The sequence below is a fragment of the Amblyomma mixtum genome, chromosome 5, assembly GCF_055824585.1.
Source record: "Amblyomma mixtum isolate Tamu chromosome 5, ASM5582458v1, whole genome shotgun sequence".
In the NCBI taxonomy this organism is placed as follows: Eukaryota; Metazoa; Arthropoda; class Arachnida; order Ixodida; family Ixodidae; genus Amblyomma; species Amblyomma mixtum.
In genome coordinates, this window is record NC_143016.1 from 117,150,600 (window position 1) to 117,170,179 (window position 19,580).

General features: G+C 44.1%; 1 protein-coding gene across 1 annotated transcript in view; it reads right to left on the minus strand.

The window, feature by feature from the left end:
* The window catches only part of LOC149343438 (phospholipid-transporting ATPase ABCA3-like), a 58,424-nt gene extending 39,062 nt beyond the window's left edge, over nucleotides 1-19,362 (minus strand). The window contains exons 1-9 of the mRNA XM_089546969.1: nucleotides 19,044-19,362; nucleotides 18,139-18,369; nucleotides 12,707-12,783; nucleotides 12,274-12,423; nucleotides 11,241-11,484; nucleotides 5,684-5,878; nucleotides 3,936-4,114; nucleotides 2,204-2,332; nucleotides 1,120-1,237 (exon numbers count right to left, since the gene is read on the minus strand). Coding sequence (XP_089403095.1) covers nucleotides 1,120-1,237; nucleotides 2,204-2,332; nucleotides 3,936-4,114; nucleotides 5,684-5,878; nucleotides 11,241-11,484; nucleotides 12,274-12,423; nucleotides 12,707-12,783; nucleotides 18,139-18,369; nucleotides 19,044-19,317 — 1,597 coding nt within the window. The 5' untranslated portion in view covers nucleotides 19,318-19,362. The remainder of the gene's footprint in view (nucleotides 1-1,119; nucleotides 1,238-2,203; nucleotides 2,333-3,935; nucleotides 4,115-5,683; nucleotides 5,879-11,240; nucleotides 11,485-12,273; nucleotides 12,424-12,706; nucleotides 12,784-18,138; nucleotides 18,370-19,043) is intronic.
* Nucleotides 19,363-19,580: the final 218 nt, after the last annotated feature.

The following is a 19,580-nucleotide window of genomic DNA, read 5'->3' on the forward strand; positions in this document are numbered from 1 at the left end:
TCTCTGTGGGACACGTACGTGCCACACAAGGCATATCTCTGGCGCCGAAGGCGTGCTCTACTGCAACCGCGTGGTTCTAACCTCCCCGCTAAAGTTGGTCCCAGTGTGAGTTGCACAGACTCCTGCAGTCAGACCTTACCGGCCATTGCGATCGCGGAAGCCGGCTGCTATGACTGCAACCGCGGAGCTTACGCTGAACAACTACTGGGTAGTCGTCGAAGGCTTCAGCCAACGCGTGTATGGCTCCTGCGCACCATGCGCTACCAACAAGGATGTCCACCAGATTCGATCACTTAGAATTATGAACCTCATAACCGACCACTGCGTTACTCAACCAGTGAATCTAGGCTCCGTTATTTTAATTATGCAATATGGCGAACATTTGCGGTGGAGGGAGAGCTGCGGATCTATCTCAGCCTCCTCAGATCCTTCAAATTAAAGCGCATGAAAATCTCCATGCGGTGGGACTTCTTCATTGCCATTTGCGCACACACGGCCGTATTGCAGGAGGACAGATATATTGACACCAATGATTATCGACGTATTCTTCACGTCAAATCATCTCGCGCAGCGGTGCAGTAGGCTATTACGGCGTTAGAGCGCAATAGCCGCAAAATGATTTTTTCTATCCGTACAGTGTTCCCCACATGTAACCGGGATGCGTGGTTTAGCTTCCCCCTGGTAGAGCGGAGACCTTACGATATCCTAAACATCAGAAGGCCTTTCTAAGTGAAATTTTTGTATGATGCAATAACCTCATAGAGGCTATCATTCAAATGTCGTGCAGTTTGGATGATTGTGCTTGACATTTGTATGACATTTGATTGATAACGCATAGACATTTGTATGACAAAGTTATATGAGGTTATGCATCAACAACCATTTCCACTAGGGTTGGAAGGTAAGAACACGGGTTCTCTTTATTTTACAGAGACTAAAAGTTTAAGAGGAGTCATAAGTACTCCACTAAACTTCTGAGAAACATACCGTGTAACCTGGTTACCTTCGGCAAAAACTGCACATATTTATGGCTTACAAGCAAGGCGTCTGTCTTCGTACACCGTGCCTGTGCACACGTTGCAGACACGGACCAAAACCACGCCCGAGCCGTGCGCTCACCCGCCACGATGTTGATGAGGGTCGTCTTCCCGGCGCCGTTGCGCCCCACCACAGCCGTAGCTTCCTGTTCGTACGCCTGCAGGCTGACCCTCCGGAGAGCGTGCGTGCTGCCGTACACCTGAGGAACGCAAGAGGAGGCGTTCTTCGTACACATTTACAAGCGGACGTTCCCAAAGACAGCTACTCTCTGGGATTTGAGGGAGTTAGGAAAACGCTTGAAATTCTCCCAGCTGTCACTAACCAAAAGCTGTAATGAACTCAAGATTTCACATTTCCATCCACGCACTGACATGTTTAAGTAGTTTTTGATTCAGCACAGCCTAAATTGTTGGAACGCGTTCCCTAGTGTCATTGGCCCTCTGGATAGAAAGCATTTTAAATTTAGGAAATTGAACCTGGGTGTCTGCTTTCCGTGTTCTTTAGTCCCTTTCAGGCACGCTCTCGTATTATAATGCAATTGACGAAAATAAATGAGAAGATAAATGACATCCCCTTTCCTGCTTCATCATGGCTCTCGATTTGTTTTGTCGATATCCTGATATCCGTGATAAGCGTTGCGCGGAATATAATATGTATGCCTTCATAAAACATTCGATTCATAGGCTGCTTTAAACATGTGACCTGTTTGCTATTTATTCACACCTTCGTACAACAGGCGTGAAACTGCACATGAGGTCAGTGCTTGCGCATAATTTGCCTGTCGGTCGTCTGTAATGGAGTGCGCCAAGTGACCTGTGGACGAGGAAGATCTTGGATTCATCGGCCTGCTTAGTTAAGCTCGGAGAAACGCCAGACTTTCCAGCTTGTGACGCGCCGGTAGAAAGAGCTGGGCAAACTGATTCGGAGGAAAATTATTGTATCCAAGCACTTGTCTCCTGTCGGTTGACTCTGCACGTGGATGCCATTCTTCTCCTTCGACATCTGTCAACGGCCCGACACACAAGCAATGGCTAAGGCGCGCCTGTAGCCTATGAGCACCTTATATGCACGGTAGGTTTTTAAGTCTCAGTAGCTCGACATCCAAAAAGCTAAAGCAAGTGGCTAAAGGTACACTCGATGATCCCGCACGGGCACATGGGTTTACCATGGTGACGTCCTCGATGTGCACAACGGGTCGGAGAAGCCAGGGTGCTGGCTCGAAGCGCTTGTCGGAGTAGTCCAGAGGAATGTAGGGTGGTACCCGAACTGTCGGATTTTCTTGCCAATACGAAGGCTACGAATACACAACAACAGGAAATATATGTCTATGAAAATGACAAAAGAATGAGCCAAAAGAGGCAAGGACCAAAGAAAAATTTCATGCTAGTGTTGTCCTTTCTGTCTTCTGCCGTTTTCTTTCCTTTTCTTGGAACGCCAACTATCCAATGAATTTATTCTTGCATTGTAGTGGAAAGTTTATTAGCGGCGTTACGTATTGTACACCTAGAATACATAAAGGGTATTTCTTAAGAGGATACAGGGTGTTTTATTCGATTCAGTAAAAAAGTTGCACAAAAGCCGCCAGAAAAGCTGCAGTGCACAGATTTTCAGGATGGCTTATACATGTCCAGGCGGACACTTTGCTCAGGCATAATAGTAAAAGCTGCATTTATCGAGTACGTTGTAACTGGTTTCCTGATTCAGCCTTTTAGGCCAATTACGGATTGAATTGAATCGCGCACACCGCTTTATAAGTTATTCTATGGCGAGGATGCGAATTTCTTCATTGTAATAGTTTTGCTACACAAGACAAAAAGTCTGCCCAGGATGATATTTGCCGAAGACATCCGTGATTACCTCGTCGCCGTAAGGAAAATTCTAACACCAATTAGGCTGGGTAGTGCAGTAGCGTGTGCCCGTAGCATTTATGGCGCAATCGCCAAATGTTTTGCCATTGGTGGGTTTGGAGCCATGGTTTTCGCTGGTAGGATCGCGACAAGTTTTTCATTGATTATAAAACTGTCTGATTGGCTGGAGGGAAGTGACATCGTCAGACCAAAATTGACGTCACTTCTTTTAATGGCATCAATAGATTCTAGTGCTATCGCATTTCTAACACAATGTAATTGGTTGGTCCTGCGAACTTTCTTGCTGTGAAATAAGCTTGAGATTTCAACCGCAATGGCAGTTTCACAAAACTCAGCCAAAACACGTAACCCTATTCAAAGTAATTTCTGTTTAATGAACATAATTTTTTTTCTGCAAACAATCAAGCTATTACAGGTCATAGCAATATGTACCTCACTTCATAGCAGACGTGTCTAGAAATTCCAAAAGTGAAAAGAAAAAGCGGATTATACAGAGGGAAGAGCACCTTCTTAAACGAATCACAATATTCTAACATGTCCAACATCGTTAAAACATTTAAAATCTGTAAGGTACTGGTATATAATTGCTCAATGGAATGGTCCATTATTCCGTTATCTAGAAAAATCTTTCTTTTATAGTACTTCCATCGAACAGTTAAGACCCCCATAGAAATACAATGGGGAACGCTTTAGCGGATAGCAAAAACGTTAATAGCAATAAAAAATTCAAGCCTGCCGATGGGAGACCTGAGGATATATTCATTATAATAGTTAAATCTTGCCATGTATTAAAAATGTTCGCTCATCAACTCTTTCCGGTTAAAAAATGCATTTTTGTAGAACTGTTGGGTATGGTCAAGTTCGTGTCATTATATGCCCAAGTTACAGATCGACCCTTTCAGCATCGACCGCTTCAACGCGTATTCCCTCTCACTGATTCACAACAGTTGTTTTGAGTGTACAAGGAGACTGTAGGCCGTAACGAGAGCGGCAGTTCCACGTATATGCAAGGAGCAGCGGTGGGCGCACCCTCAGAAAGTACAGCGGATGCAGGGGGATGGGCGAGTTCCAGGGCAGCACGTTGGACAGGTAGAAGATGAGCGCCAGCATGGCCACCACCGTCAGGAAGTTCACCATCCAGATGTCGGCCACGGTCACCGAGTAAACGCCCAGGGCGAGGTCACCGATGTTTTTCCACCCGGCACTCCCTGGAGTAGATTAGAAACAAAGAAAACGTCTTGCAAAGATGGAACGTACAGGACACTGATCTTTTAGTGTAGGAGCCATATTTTAAGACAAAACAATGGTGCTTAAAACTGATCGGTTAGGATCTTGACTGGCACTCGGCCACCGCAATCTAATGGCATCTCTGACATAAGGGCAGCTCGACGTCTTTCAGGTCAGAAGAGCATGCCGAGTATCTTTTAGTGTAGGAGCCATATTTTAAGACAAAACAATGGTGCTTAAAACTGATCGGTTAGGATCTTGACTGGCACTCGGCCACCGCAATCTAATGGCATCTGTGACATAAGGGAAGGTCGACGTCTTTCAGGTCAGAAGAGCATGCCGAGTATCTTTTAGTGTAGGAGCCATATTTTAAGACAAAACAATGGTGCTTAAAACTGATCGGTTAGGATCTTGACTGGCACTCGGCCACCGCAATCTAATGGCATCTGTGACATAAGGGCAGCTCGACGTCTTTCAGGTCAGAAGAGCATGCCGAGTATGTTGCTAACCGTTTGGAGTTCGATTATTTCCAGAACGGTGAACAGAAAACCCCGCTGTGACAAAGATCACAAGTGAGGTAGCCGTCAACATATTGCACAATTACACTGTTTCTTATGTGATGCGGCAACAAACTGTTTTCTCATCATGTTCTAAACATCTTGAGGAATCTGCATGCTACTTTGGATTTTGAATGGAATTACGGGGCCGAACGGGCCTCTAGTTTCGCGAAGGCAGTAGAGGATGTCAGAGTGTTAAGCTTGTTAGCAGCACATGGCTTAACTAACAATTAAAGTGTGCCCAGAACACGATAAGGGTCAATACGGTACTCTTCGTCTGTAAATAGCATGCGTGCAAAAGGCATAAAACATAGAATTGTATGTCGGCAGAATTTATTTCCCCCAAAATATCATAGTGAAACAAAACACGCACTTTTGTTTCTCTTTTTGTAGGAATCTTAGTCCAGGTGAGCTTGCTATTTGGCCCGCTTATGGGAAGTACGAAACAAAAAAATTATTTGCCTTGGCCTGTCCGGCACTTTATGAACGTTTTTACACTTCCATTATATTTGTTAGGATCGTGTAGGACTAAGATGGATAGTAATAGCTTCGATGCTACTTTGTAGGTGGCGCAAGCCAGCTCTCCCAAGCGGTAGAGACAGTCATGTTTGGGGAGACGACGGGCTCTTCCGGATATGCATAAGAGATAAAACTTTTAGAAAGGAAGCAAAGCAAAGGCAGACGTTGGCATATATTTATTTGCTAGTCGAAGATAAGGAAATTAATCAAGTAACATACGGGATACCTTTAGGGAAAGCGGATGAAAAGATTATGTGTGGTCTGTGGGATCCGCACCCACGACCTCCACATATCACATAAGGTACTCTTTACCTAGAGAGTTAAAACGCTACGTCTTAGGCATTAAATTCTCGTCTGTCCGCCTACGCTGACATGGATAAGGTGTAGAAGTTTTTTCCTGCCATTTTTCCAGCCAATGGCAAATTGGACTTAGGTGCATAGTTCCTACTTCGAGCGATAGCCTGGACTGCGCACCGTCGAAATCGTTCTGGATGCCCAGTATGGTGAGCACGTTGTAGGTGGCCACGCTGGGCAGCAGCGACGAGATCAGGATCACGGCCCTGTCCTGGAACACGAACTCCGCCAGCGAGCCGGAGCCGGTCAACGAGAGGAAAGCCCAAGATGGGAGCAGCAGACACACGAAGAAGGCGCACAGCAGTGCAGGCAGCACTGCGGAGGAAAGGTTATTAGTAGGGGTGTGCGAATATTCGAAATTTTCGAATATAATTCGAATATTATATTTTTAGTATTCGTATTCGATTCGAAATCCAATTATTCGTGTTGTTTCTAATATTCGAACCACGCGAATATTCGTATCTAGCCGAATATTCTATTGCAAACACCGGCGTTCATTTCGGTCCGCAAGTCCTATCGACAGAGACATAGCAACATGGCGGCGCCCACAGCAATGCTAGCAACATGGCGGCGCCCACAGCAATGCGTAACGTTCGGCCATGCAGTAGCTGGCTGCGCTGGTGAGCTTCTTTGTGGCTATACCTGCGAGCTGGTATAGTCAGAGCTGTGCACGAAATACCTCGCAATACGTGCCAGCTCAGTGCCAATTGAGAGGGCATTTTCTGTGGCTGGAGAAGTCTTTTCAGCTAAAAGGGAACTACTACTGCCTGACCATGTGGAGCAGGCGGTTTTCCTTCACGACAACCTTTTATGCTCATCCCAGCAACGTGCTTTTGTTCTTATAGCAAGCTAGCCTTGATCAATGCTGTGTACTAGACAACTTCTCTGATATTTCCACTCTTCTAAGAACAATGTTCGAGACTGATAATTTTTGTGCAGCCACACACACCTTTTGTGCTCATTTCATCACTGATAGTTGAACTGTGTTGTTCCTAGGTGCTCAAATAAAGTTTTTGTAGTGGTTAAATGCGTCTGTCTTTGATTATTCGATATTCGATTCGATATTCGGAAGCAAGTATTCGTATTTGATTCGTATTCGAAATATTTGATATTCGCACACCCCTAGTTATTAGAGAGCGTTGAGGCGGAATGCATATTCGGTGCACGTCTTGCAGTGACAGGTTTGTGGGTAAAACGCGGACTATGGTTTAGCGCTAGGATACGCCCGTAGAGAACCTGAAGCAAGAATCGCCAAAATACGCGAACGAAGAGCTACAGTCGTGACTACTAGAAATAACGTTAGCACTGGCGCATTCTTGAACAAGCTCGCCATGTATCGTAAGAAGAAGGGAATTTAACTGTGACGTCGTGGCTAGCTGGCAAATAAGCGCCAGATTATATATCTCAGTTTATGGTGTTTATCGACCGAAAACACTGGGCACTCGAAGAAACCTTGCTGTGCATGTTTTCACGTGCTGCCCCGTTTTTCTCTGCTGCGACTCTGTATCATTGTACGACTGATTAAGCCAAAATTGCACCTTCATCAAGCAACTGTGGCCGCCATGAAAGAAAAAAAGGAGAAATGGCTTGAAGCTCGTGATAGCTCCCGGGCACTATATTGTTCTGCAGCTGCACTGCTTTAAAAATTTTGAGGGGGTACTTCAGCTTCGCCTCAAGAATATGATCCGATGACGTTAGTGGGTCCCTTCAGCGTCCTGGGGTCCTCTTTGGATGCCACCGCGGATTGTGTTCTTTCTCTCGCCATCGCATAACGCTTAAGCTACCCTTAGAGTACAATGTGATAGCCCTCCCGCGTAAATGCTCCCTCTCTGTCGCCTAGGTTTTGGCTACATGCCTGTATATGCGGATCGTGGGGAGTCATGCAATTGATGGCACAGAGGTGCAGCTCTTCCCGAGAACTTCTCGTGATCAATCATTACTTTAACTGCCACATGTCCCAGTGGGCAGGCGGGCAGGTTGTGGTGATGTCACAAGCTCACGAGACCTAGGTTGCAGGTATTTTGCATTGTGTTGTGTTTGGGTTTATGGAGCATAAGCAACTCAGACCATCATGCTCCAAACACATGGTGTAATTTCTTTCAAATATTGGGTGTACTCAGTGACAGTCCTTGTCCAGATGAGGATTCCGAGGAGCCCAGCAAATCAAATAGAGACCTCAGCCTTCTCAGTCCTAAGGAAATGGATGAGGCAAATCATGAAATGCTTCAAAGCGCAGGGTAAGAATTTTTAGAGTTTATAGTTTTTGTGATATTATAGTTTGTTTAAGGTCGACGCTTCTTTCGGGAAACTAAAAACAGATGAAATATCAACAAGTGGATTATCTCCTAAAAATAAATTGGGGTGGAAGGAAATGCGTTCATTGTAAAATACACTAAAATATATTTCCCTTAGCCGGTCCAGTTCTGTGCATGGAAATAAAACACGATGAGCTCACATCTACGTTTATCGCACAGAGGTTTATCTTGTTTTTTCAGTCGAAAGTTATGCGTTAGGTTTGTGTCCGATGCGCATGCAGCATATAAATTACCTCTATAAAACCTTCCTCATGCCTGCATGATCTCCATTGGTTCACTTGCTCTTCTTCCGTAATAGGCGTTAATAAAGGTCACAGCAAAGCTAGCCGTCTGACGCTTTCCGTTACACACGCTACTATCAACGAACCTGGACTTAGAGACATATCCTCCTGAATTGGAAACAATGTTCCTGTCTGATATTAGGCAGTTCAATTCTTATGAAGGTTTGGTTTAGATTTACGGAGTTATGTACCAAAGCGACTAAGGCATAAGGGACGCCGAAGTGGTGGGCTCCGGATAATTTTGACCACTTGGGGGTCTTATCATGCGCTGACGTCGCACAATATACGGGTCTCCAGCATTTTGCCTCCATCGATCCCAACCGCCGCGGTCGGGATCGAAGCCCCGGCGACTTCCGGGTCATCAGCCGAACACCATAACCACTGAGTCACCGTAGCGGCTATCTTATCAAGGAGAAATGTGCGTAACCACGTTCGAGTATCTGAGCATCGCTCGCATGGTCATCCTTCTGTTCAGCTTCTTGAGAAGCTTCAAACTGGGATCTGTCACATGAAGGATCTGTCACTTGACCCGCGAACTTCATAAAAAAATCCATATAGAAGATCGACTTTTCAAAAAATTTATGAATTCCCGTAATGAGGCGGACCTTCTAGCTTTTAAACGTTTCCGTAATGTTTTAAATAAAGAACTGAAAAAAAGCAGGGACACCTACTACTTTCGTTACTTTTCGATGTGCTCAGATCGAATGAGTGAATTATGGAGTAAAATGAATGCTCTTATGGGACGTGGGCAGGAAAAAGTTTCCGTAGTAGAGATTATACATGACGGAAAAACGCTGAGAGGGGACGCAATGGTTAATGCTATTAACGAGTTCTTTGTTAATAGGAATGTGACTGCATGCCCTTCAGGAAACTACACAATGCAAGGTACAGCTAACAATAATACTTTTTTCTTAGAACCAACCGACATTCAAGAAGTTTGCTCTGTGTTTGCAAATTTGAAGAATTCGTGTAGCTGCGACGCTGACGATGTGCAAATTAGTCCAGTGAAATATGTCCTTGACGTTATAAGTCCCATACTAACCTACATATATAATCTTTGCCTTTCAACTGCAGTTTATCCAACAAAAATGTAAGTGGCTCGAGTGATTCCGCTATACAAAAAAAAGGTGATAACCGAGATGTTTCGAACTACCACCCCATATCAATATTGCCAGTGATTTCTGAAGGTCCGGAAAAAATTCTATTTAAACAACTTTCACGTTTCTGCCACAAATATGATATAATCACAAAATCGCAGTAAGGCTTCCAAAAACATCGTTCTACAGAATTCGCACTTCTTGATAAAAAAAAAACTACATTTTGCAAAACTTTGAGTATAAGAACTACGTTCTGGGGATTTTTGTTGACTTTACGCAGGCTTTTGACAACATCAATCACTCTATTCTTTTTGATAAATTACATCACTACGGTATCCGAGGACATGCACTTAATATGTTAATTAGTTATCTCTCTCACAGAAAACAATTTGTCCAAGTAAGCCATTTAATATCTAATCAGAAAGCAATAGTCGCAGGCGTACCCCAAGGAAGTATTCTTGGTCCCTTCCTCTTCAATTTATACATTAATGACATAGTATGTATATCATCTGACCTAAAGTTTGTTATATATGCAGACGACACTAGTATATTTGTGCCTTCATCCTCTTGTGCTGACGCGTTCGTTAAAGGAAACATAGCCTTAAAAAGCTGGAAGCTTGGAGAGACAGAATCAACTCAATATTAATACAAAAAAACAAAAGCAGTAATTTTTCACCCCAAGCAGCTATCTACAGACTACGATCTTCTATTTAGAGGCACAGGGATTGAGGTGGTCGAAACTATAAAGGTTTTGGGCGTTTTCTTTTCCAAGACGTTGCAATGGGATGACCAAGTAAACCATATCTTGCAGAAATTATGTTCCAGAAGAGGTATATTCAATCGAAATCGTTATGTCTTTTCAATGTCTGCAAAACTAGCCATTTATTATGCCTTATTTTCCTCCTACATAAAATATTCTCATTTAGTCTGGGGCCCAACGACCGACAAAAACCTCAGTAGTCTTTTAAGGATGCAAAATAAGGTTTTACGGATCATTAAAAATTTGCGTAAGTTTCACTCAAGTAAACTTATCTTCAGGAATCTTAAGGTCATTCCAATAACTAAAATGTATCAATATAAACTCCTTCGCGAATATAAATTCAGCATCAAGGAAAATCAAAGGCTGTTTTTGGACATATCGAACTTAGAATTAATAGGCAACGCGGCCTATAATACAAAGACAACAGACCGTTGGAAGGTGCCAAAATGCCGTACGAACTATGGGTTTCAGAGTCTTAGGAATAACCTGCCTCGATTACTAAATGAACATATTCAAGCAGAAACAGATATTTTAGAACTAAATTTCCGGAACCTGAAGGCGTTGTTTTATTAATTTGCATGTCCCTAATACACACCACGCATTTCATAAACAAAACACCTTGTAGAGATATTTCGCCACTGTTTCATTATAACTCTCTTTATTCCCCGACCGTGACATGAGCTTGTCGCCATATCATTCATAAAAATGCCAAGTTATAATTTTGTTTGTTTCTGTATATTTCTGTACATTTTGTTCTGTGCATTTGTTTTGGATTGTGTTGCTTCGTTGCCGTCAATGCCAGGGGGACCTAGGTTTTTTTCAAGCCGGAAAGGAACGGCTTTTCTTCTTGGCCCCTTTCACAATGAGTACGTCATGTCGTGAAGAACAAATCAAATGAATGAATGAATGAATGAATGAAGTCATGCTCAAGAACACCAGAGTGAGATGTTTGCGAAATGGGAGGACCTAAATTTCCCACACTGTAGTTCTGGAAGAAACTTCGAGAGGAGCGCTGGCGCGGGCCGGCACCCGCCGGAATTGGCATCATCACTAATCAATGTTTGTCATGTTTTGGCCGCATTCCCCTTCTTTGTTGATGCGTGAGAACTCATTGACCAGGGTATATGGACTCGTCAAACATCCATATGGAAGGTTTTTTTTTTCTACTGCTTCCACCTTAGTATCGTAGACGTAAAGAAAACAAGGACATGATTCGATTCTAACCGGAAGGAGCGGCGCAGGCGATGAGCATGGCGGTGAGCATCTGGAGTGCGCTGTGCATGAGCATGACCGCGTATAGCAGGGATGCGTCGGTGCTGTCCAGGAAGGCGACGCCCGTGACTGGCTGCCGCGTCTGGGAGCCGAAGTAGACGCACACGGCGCTGTGCACCAGGCAGAAGCTGAAGCCACACGCGAAGTGCCCCGCCCAGAAAGCGCCGTCCTTTAGACCCATAAGCCGCTGGTACTCCTGCGAGGGTGTGAGATATCGGTCGGTGAAGTTACCAGAAGCAGCATTGGTGCCACCTCGGTATTATCACCGCGACTCTACTACGTATTGCCCTACTTCTTTTCCATTCCAGCAATGGTTGCACAGGAGCGTTCACCAGTTTACCGACGAGCAATGCGTAGAGCCGAACGGGCGATGGCGTTCTGTGGACTCCGTAGCAGTGTTGCAAGACGCTGTCGCATTCCACTCTTAGAGGCGAAGCTTAACGTCTAAACCACACATCAATGACACAAGCAGCAACACCGCGCTTAAGGCTTTCGCCTCACCGCACTTTAGGTCAACAAAGTGCCCCCCTGAATTTTTTTCGTAGTAGAAAAATGTCGCGTGTTCTCGTTTTGACCACGACGAATGTTATTCAGGTGAAACAGAATGCGTGCGATAGCAAGGATGACATTGTCATGCACTGCAGCCAAACCGACAGCTGCACAGGAGAACACGATAAATTTTTGTGCCATGAAAGTGCACTGCCTCAGGTCTAATAATCCACTGTGTGCGTCAACACTAGGACACTATAGCTGACTCCAGGAGACTATAGCTGACTCTAGGCAGCCTGCATTGACGAGATTTAATAAGCAATCTTAGATGATATCGTGCGTCGAGAGCTTCAGATGTTGGCTCCACATGTTGTCAACGAGGGCCTACCCCCTGGGACTTCAAGTCTAGCGCAGCTGTTGCTTTCATTTTTCACTGAGAAGTCCTTTATAATGACACATGGATGATTTGTCGCACTTCTACGGCAGCAAATTTTACCATGAGACCGCTGGTCCTTTCGCTGCAAATCCTGTATATCTGCTTGGCAGTCGGATACAGGAAGCTCACGACCAAGAACCAGAACAAGCCAACACGGTAGTGTTCGATGTTAGCCGGGAACCGAGGCATGGGAATCCGTCTTGTGGTAATCTGTAATGCAACAAAAGAAGCCAATAAGCTGTTGAACGGGGAAGGCAGGAGCTGTGCGAGAACCCTCTTATGCTACTTATGTCATCAGAACTGCCATAACTGAAGCCCTCATTAAGCCACTTTAAGCCACTCTCAGTTAGCAAGATTCACTTGTGGCATGCATTATAGAGAGCGATGTGGGTCGTTCAGACGTAGGGTAAGCGGGGAAGTTTTTTTTTCTTCCTCGCGTTAAGGGCAGACCTTCACTAAAATGAGATTGAGAGACGCAACAGTCGGAGCTTACGTTTGCCTCTTCACCGCTTTCGTCTTGTAAGCTCAGGTGGGCCGTGTTGATCTTACGCTGGGCTTGAAAGGCGGCACCTGCGAAGAAAAAGAACGCTTCACGTGCTTCGTCCCCGTGTGGATCGAAATGCAATACGTGCTATGTACAAAAACCTTTAAACAGATGCATGGCTGCCATGCGAGGGCACGAAGCAAAACGATAATTCCAACCAGCAGATGCTAACATGTGCACATCTGTATTCGCTGTTTCGTAATCATCACTTACTTTTGCGTCAATGCAACATCAAGAACGTGAAATGTGTGATTACCAAAAATATATTGCATGATTGCTAGACTTGGGCGTTGGATCGGAGTCGGGAGTAAAAATTTGAGAGTTAAAAGGGAAGCTTAGAAGATCTTTATAAAATATAGCGCAAATAATCGGCATCGCGGCGGAAGTGCGAATACGAGTGTTCCATTGTCGATCAACTTATATAGCCTCTTCGACTGCCATCATGGTCACGATCGGCTCTTTTTACCATCATTGGCTATTTGCATAGTGCGAATCATAGCCAGCTCCTCGAAGCACTCGGGCTCTGCAGATGTACAGCTCCTTCCACACTGAGAGGGAAACTGTAAGCGCGTGACGACCGTGCTTTGCGAAACGCTACTGCCGACAGCCGACGAGAACCGACGGTAAAGGCGCATGCGCAATAAGTCCGGTCGGCTACTTAATCTGGGCATGCGCCATGCGCTGCCCGTTATCACCGGCTGTCGGTAGCAAAGCTATATTGAAAATGATAAATAGAAAGAATAAGATGTACCACGCCTTCGTTAAAAGTCGTGACCCGACAGAATTCACTGACTACATGAAATATAGAAATATGGTTAACTCGCTGGTAAAACAAGCAAGAACTCAGAATTATGAACAGCTATTTTCTGAAATAAGAAGCAATCCCCGAAAAATATGGAATGAAGGTAGAAATCTAACCAATCAACAGAAACCGTGTGTAGACTTTCATATTACAACACCTAATGGCATTTTGTCTGGCTGTGCAGCAGCAATCGCCATGAATAACTACTTTGTTTCTTGCTCTGAAAGTACCGATCCTAACACAAAACAGAAAAATAACCCCGCTACTTGTTGCGCTGACCTTGCAAATTCGATCATGTTAACTGCCGTGACACCGCCTGAAGTGAGAGGAATAATTAATACTCTAAAAAACAATACAGCTGCTGGCTATGACGGCATTTCGTGTGGACCAATAAAATATGTAGCTGATTTAATATCTATTCCTTTGGCTCATATCATTAATTGTATGTTCGTGGTCGGTGTGTTTCCAGATCGATTAAAGATAGCACGCGTAACTCCGATTTTTAAGGGTGGGAACAGCTATGCTTTGAATAACTACCGACCAATTTCAGTCCTGCCGATCCTGTATAAACTTTTTGAAAATGCAATCAACGTCAGGATACAAAACTTTTTCGATAAATATCATGTAATCAGTCATATGCAGTACGGATTTCAAAAAACAAATCTACAGAATCAGCCCTGCTTAACATAAAGAATGAGATAATAACAAATTTTGAACAAAGACAATATACGCTTGGATTATTTCTAGATCTACGCAAAGCATTTGATTCTGTGTGTCACGATGTCCTCCTAGTTAAACTGAACAGGTATGGGATCCGCGGAATACCACTAGAATTAATAAAAAGCTATCTGTCAAAGCGGTATCAATATGTCAGTTTTAATAAATATACATCTCCAGTTCTGCCAGTTAAAAGAGGCGTTCCACAGGGATCTATTCTCGGGCCCTTGCTGTTCATAACATACATAAATGATTTATGCTCTATCCCTTATACCCCAAAACTGATCATGTATGCAAATGATACCAACGTCTTTTTCTCTAGCCATTCAGTCCCGGAAATTGAACATGCGGTCAATAACTATTTGCTCCACTTGTCTACTTGGTTAAGCACAAATAAATTATGCTTGAACATTGAGAAAACCAAATACATATTGTTTGCACCACTAAACAAGCCTAGGAATTCTGCCATAGATATTTTGTTTGATGGTAAAGGAATAGCTCAAGTCAAAGCCCAGAAATTTTTAGGTGTGTGGTTTGAGGAAAGTTTATCATGGAATTCTCATGTCAACAGCCTCATAGCTGACCTTAGTAAAACAATTGGCTGCTTCTTTAAGATTTTCCCACTCATCCCTCAATGGTTACGGACTGTTCTTTATTACTCACTCTTTTATTCCAAGCTTTCCTACTGTGCTTTAGTCTGGGGTACCACTACAAGTCACAACTACACAAGATTAATTAGCCTGCAAAAAAAAGTGTGAAGAATGTTTGAGCAATATCACGGCCCACCGGAATTACTGCGTACAAGACCCCGCTTTTTCTGAAATATAAAATGTTAAAGGCCAATCAAGTTTATTATTTCAAATTATTTCAGTACATAAAGAAAGCGAAGCTTTACAGTGTACGGAATTCTAGTGCAGCTCCTGCATACTCACTTCGTAGGGAAACATTACGGCCACCCAAAGTAAGGACGAATTATGGGCGACAACTTATTGAATATCAAACAGCTAACCTTCTGAACAAAATGCAAGAATTAACAGATCTGAGTGCTAATGTCTCTAAGAACACGCTTAAAGCTCTGCTGCTCGAAAATAACTTAGAATGCAATTAATCTGTGATGTTTCTGTCCATAGTTTAATTTTCTGGGAGTGCATTATCGTTTTGAAGCTTGCTGGCTGTTGTGTGTTGCTATTATGATTTTGCTATCATGTTGCTAAACTTGCAACGACCATGTTTCAGAATTGTGTACTTGCTTGTGCTTCTTTGTACTAAGTATTCTGTGTTGGCATGTACGGTCTATTGTTTGCTACATACGCGTTTTTTTTTCTAGCATAATTTATTTACCCTTTTTTCCCTCAGTGCTGTGACTTTTTCTTATTTCCCCCCGAAGACCTTGGTGTGGAACTTTTCGTGTAAAACTATGTTAAATGACTGTTTGTGCCAAACTGTATGCGGGGCAAGAGCCATCGTTAGGCGTTCCGCCTTTTGCTCTTGCTCCTCTTTCTGTATCAGAAAGGAAACAAATAAATCAAATCAAATCAAATCTGCGCATGCGCAGTTGCTGCGTGCGGCACTTTGTAAGCGGTAACAGTGGCTGTAGCGCTATTTTGAATTCCTTTTGTATTTGCTTTCCGCCTGTTGAGGTACGAATGTATATGTATATAGGCCTACTCTACTAGCGCGATACGTGCTGTTTGCAGCCACAGATGAGCGGCCGTGGTTAACTAAATTACAGTTGCACACTGTTCTTTTGCAGCCATAGCCGTTTTTGACTAGGCAACCCCGCCGACGCGCGTGTCCAAGCGCTAACGGACTGAATATAGCGCCTGCAGCTAGCCAACTGTGCGCTGATAAATTTTAGCCCAGTGTTTTAATGTTGATGGCAGTTAATATGTAACCCTACACTTCGAAAACACACCTTAAGGAGTTCTTGCTCCTTAAACTTTAGCACTTCGTTTTTCTCGGCCGAGGATTTTAGTGCCTGCAACTCATGGCTAAACGATTTTACAGCAGAAGAGTTAAGACTACACATGTATAGTGTTGACACATTACCAGTCACGAACAATTGCACAGTGTTGCACCGGTGCTTCGTAAGAACATTCATAGCGTCGACTCCTTAAATTTATCGACACATTTAAGTTATGGTTAGGCTAATGTATACGTTGTGCGGTAATAAATATTCAGAAGTTCTCGAGGATGCGTTCTGGGAGTCTGGTTTGACATAATATGTGTGCAACGGATCCTGCAACCTATCGGCTGTTGCCGCGATTCCAAGTTGGGCTACGAGAAGGAACCGGCAATTGCTCATTTCCCCATAAATTACGCGTAGAAATGACAAATGTACTCATTCGTCATCTAGTCGCCAGAACGCTAAACAAGTATTCGATCAGTTTTTTATGAAGCGTTAAAAGAAGTATCAAACATGCTAAATAGCTATGAGGACATACACTAAGAACGTATTGCCCTACCAGCGAGCAAAGAGGCAGCAATGCGTTTTTTAGCGCACTCCGTAAAAGGTGCACGGCATGTTGACCCAGCGCTGTGTATAGATTTCCATTGAAAAAAAAAAAAAAAGACAGAAAGCTTAGGATTGCCAACGGAAACAGGTTACCTCCACAAAAGAGGTCAAGTTTATTCGGTTACCAAGATTTTAACTGACGTTTAACGCTACACTAACTGCTAACCTAAAGACCTCCAAAGCCGCTTTTTAAAGCCTCCTTCTTTTCATAACTACACAAAGTTTCTATGCTTTCAGGCGCGATAATATGTCTGTGTAGCCAACAGTAAGCATTTAATTTATTTAGAGCTTTTTGTTTTTAGGCAAAACCCTTTAACTCAATTCTTGCACCACTAACACATTTTCCAAAAGCCGCCGCGGTGTGTCAACGGTTACGGTGCTCTGCTGCTGACAAGAAAGACATGGGTTCGACCCCGGCCGCGGCGGTCGCATTAGGATGGAGGCGAAGTGCTAGAGGCCCGTGTACTGCGTGATGTGAATGCAGGTTAAAGAACTCCAGGTGGTCGCAATTCTGAAACTCCCTCCATTACAGCGTCCCTCGTAGCCTGAGTCCCTTCGGGTCATTAAAACGCCACAAACAACCGAACACACAACTACACGACGAAAGATCCAAATAAAAATAATTCACAAAAATTGAGTTGAACTCGATTTTTCTTCGCAAAATGTTCCTTATTGAGTACACACAACGACAACGGAATTAGTTGCGATTAAGTGTTATGTATGCATAAAAAGGCACCAAGAACGTACTGTACGTTTTCCTGAACAAAGCTGGAGACACCGCACGAAAATTTGTGGATATGTTGAGCTTATTTCAAAACAGTCTTCTTTAAACTGGTGATTTTGAACCTCTTTAAGCGCTCTTTATTCATGACCTGGCTTAATTTGAGGATACATTCGAAAAACAACTTTTAGATGCGATATGCCGAAACACGACTTATGTGTGAAGCGCTGTCCACACGAAGGATGTCCTGCGCAGAGGCCCTTTCCATTTAAAATGACTTTGTGGTGCTTATAAGCCCGAGGTATGGAAATTCTTGGTGAATTACTAGATCTTTGCCCAAGGGCTCTTCGTATACTTAATGACCGAAATCTACCTCGCGACTTGGGTAGTATACCTGCCCCTAAAGTGGAGTACACTAGAGGAGAGTTTGCATTTTTTAGGTGCCTGATTAATTCATGGTTGCAGTGCAGTAGTAATCTTATTTGGTTTGCCGATGCAAGTAACTCATTGCGGTCGCTGCTGGCGGTTATGCACGTGACTTCGAAGAAACATTTCATGGCCAGCTTAACACCATCCAGGATAAGAAACGGACACCACACTTAATATCAATGGCCTCTGCCGCTTACCGAACTGCGGTTTCTCGTACTCCTGCTCGTAGTAGAACTCCTTCGGATAGCGGAAGTCCACTCTGAAGGCTTCCTTCGGCGGCGGCTCGTTCTCGAAGAAGTGCAGCTTGTACGCGAGCGTCGGACTGCCGTCATCACCGCTCCCGCTCTGCGAGAAGTAGACGCACAGGTCGACGCCCGTGCTCTCGCAGTTGTCTAGGAGCTCGTCCTCGGTCAGGAAGCCCTTCAGATCTGCAAGGCGGAAGACCAGAACATCGATTGCAAATAAGATTCCAACTTTAACTTCAGATTTCTCAGCAATGATAGTGTCTTTTACGGCCGCACAGCCGCCAGCAGATTTATGGAAGAGCTGGGAATCAGATATCATCAAAAAGGGAAATTGTATGTAATTGTCCTTACTGCCTACTTTACGATTCTGTGCCTGTAGCAGCATATTGTTTCGTTTCATAGCTCTATGAGGGCGGCAAAGGTCAATTGTACAAACTGAAGCAGAACATGAAAACTGCTTTGCGAGAAAACAAACTGCTTCACTGGAGTGGATGGGGCAGAGACGATAACAGCAACTGAATATTTTCCTTCCTCCGAATCCGACGATATATAATTCAAAGATTCTGGGCCACGTTGATATGACTGAAGCTAACTGTGATAAACTGTCGGCTCCTGTGTTGACATCTGAGTATAAATTTAGGACTTTTCTGCCAATCAGACAAAAACTTTTTCCCTTCTCTTCCTTCATTCGAAGGAATTTTTCAATATCTTTTTTCAAGAAAGGCTGAATTATACTCCTTAGAAAGAAAACATACTTTTCATTTTTTACCAGAAAACACTATTCTTTGTGTTTAAGTTAAAATTTTACACTTTAGTCTCCTGCTCATAGCGGGTTACGAAATACACCATAGCCTTACCGCTATCTGCGTACGAGGCGTTCATAAGGAGCTCGATGTACTCCGTGTTAGGCGCATAATAGATGGGTCTTTGCCCCGTCTCCTCGGGCGCGCGCAACGCCATTTCGCTCAGGTAGATCTCCTTCAAGCCCGGACGGCTGCCGAAGTTGGAGGACAGAAAGGCGATGGCCAGCACCACGACACTCAGCAGCTCCAGCATTGAGCTCACGTAGTGGCGTTTGATGCACTGAACCACGAGGGTGCGCCACACGACGGCCGCTGTCTGGTGAACCATTATGGGTCAGGCCGTCAACCGCTCGACGCCTGCCGTGTTCCTGGAAAGGTCATATAAAAAATTATGGTCGACTTAAGTGGTTACGCAAAAAGATCCTTTGATGGCACGTGCCAGTTCTATGGGGAGGTGGCTGACAGTTTCCACATGGTTTGGGCGTGCCAGTCAAACCCATCTGTCCCACCCAACCCCAACCCCACCAGAGAGGACTGGGAGGCGGCCCAGCTCGGCTGCCAAAGCCTCAAGACCCAAAGGGCTTGGTTCAA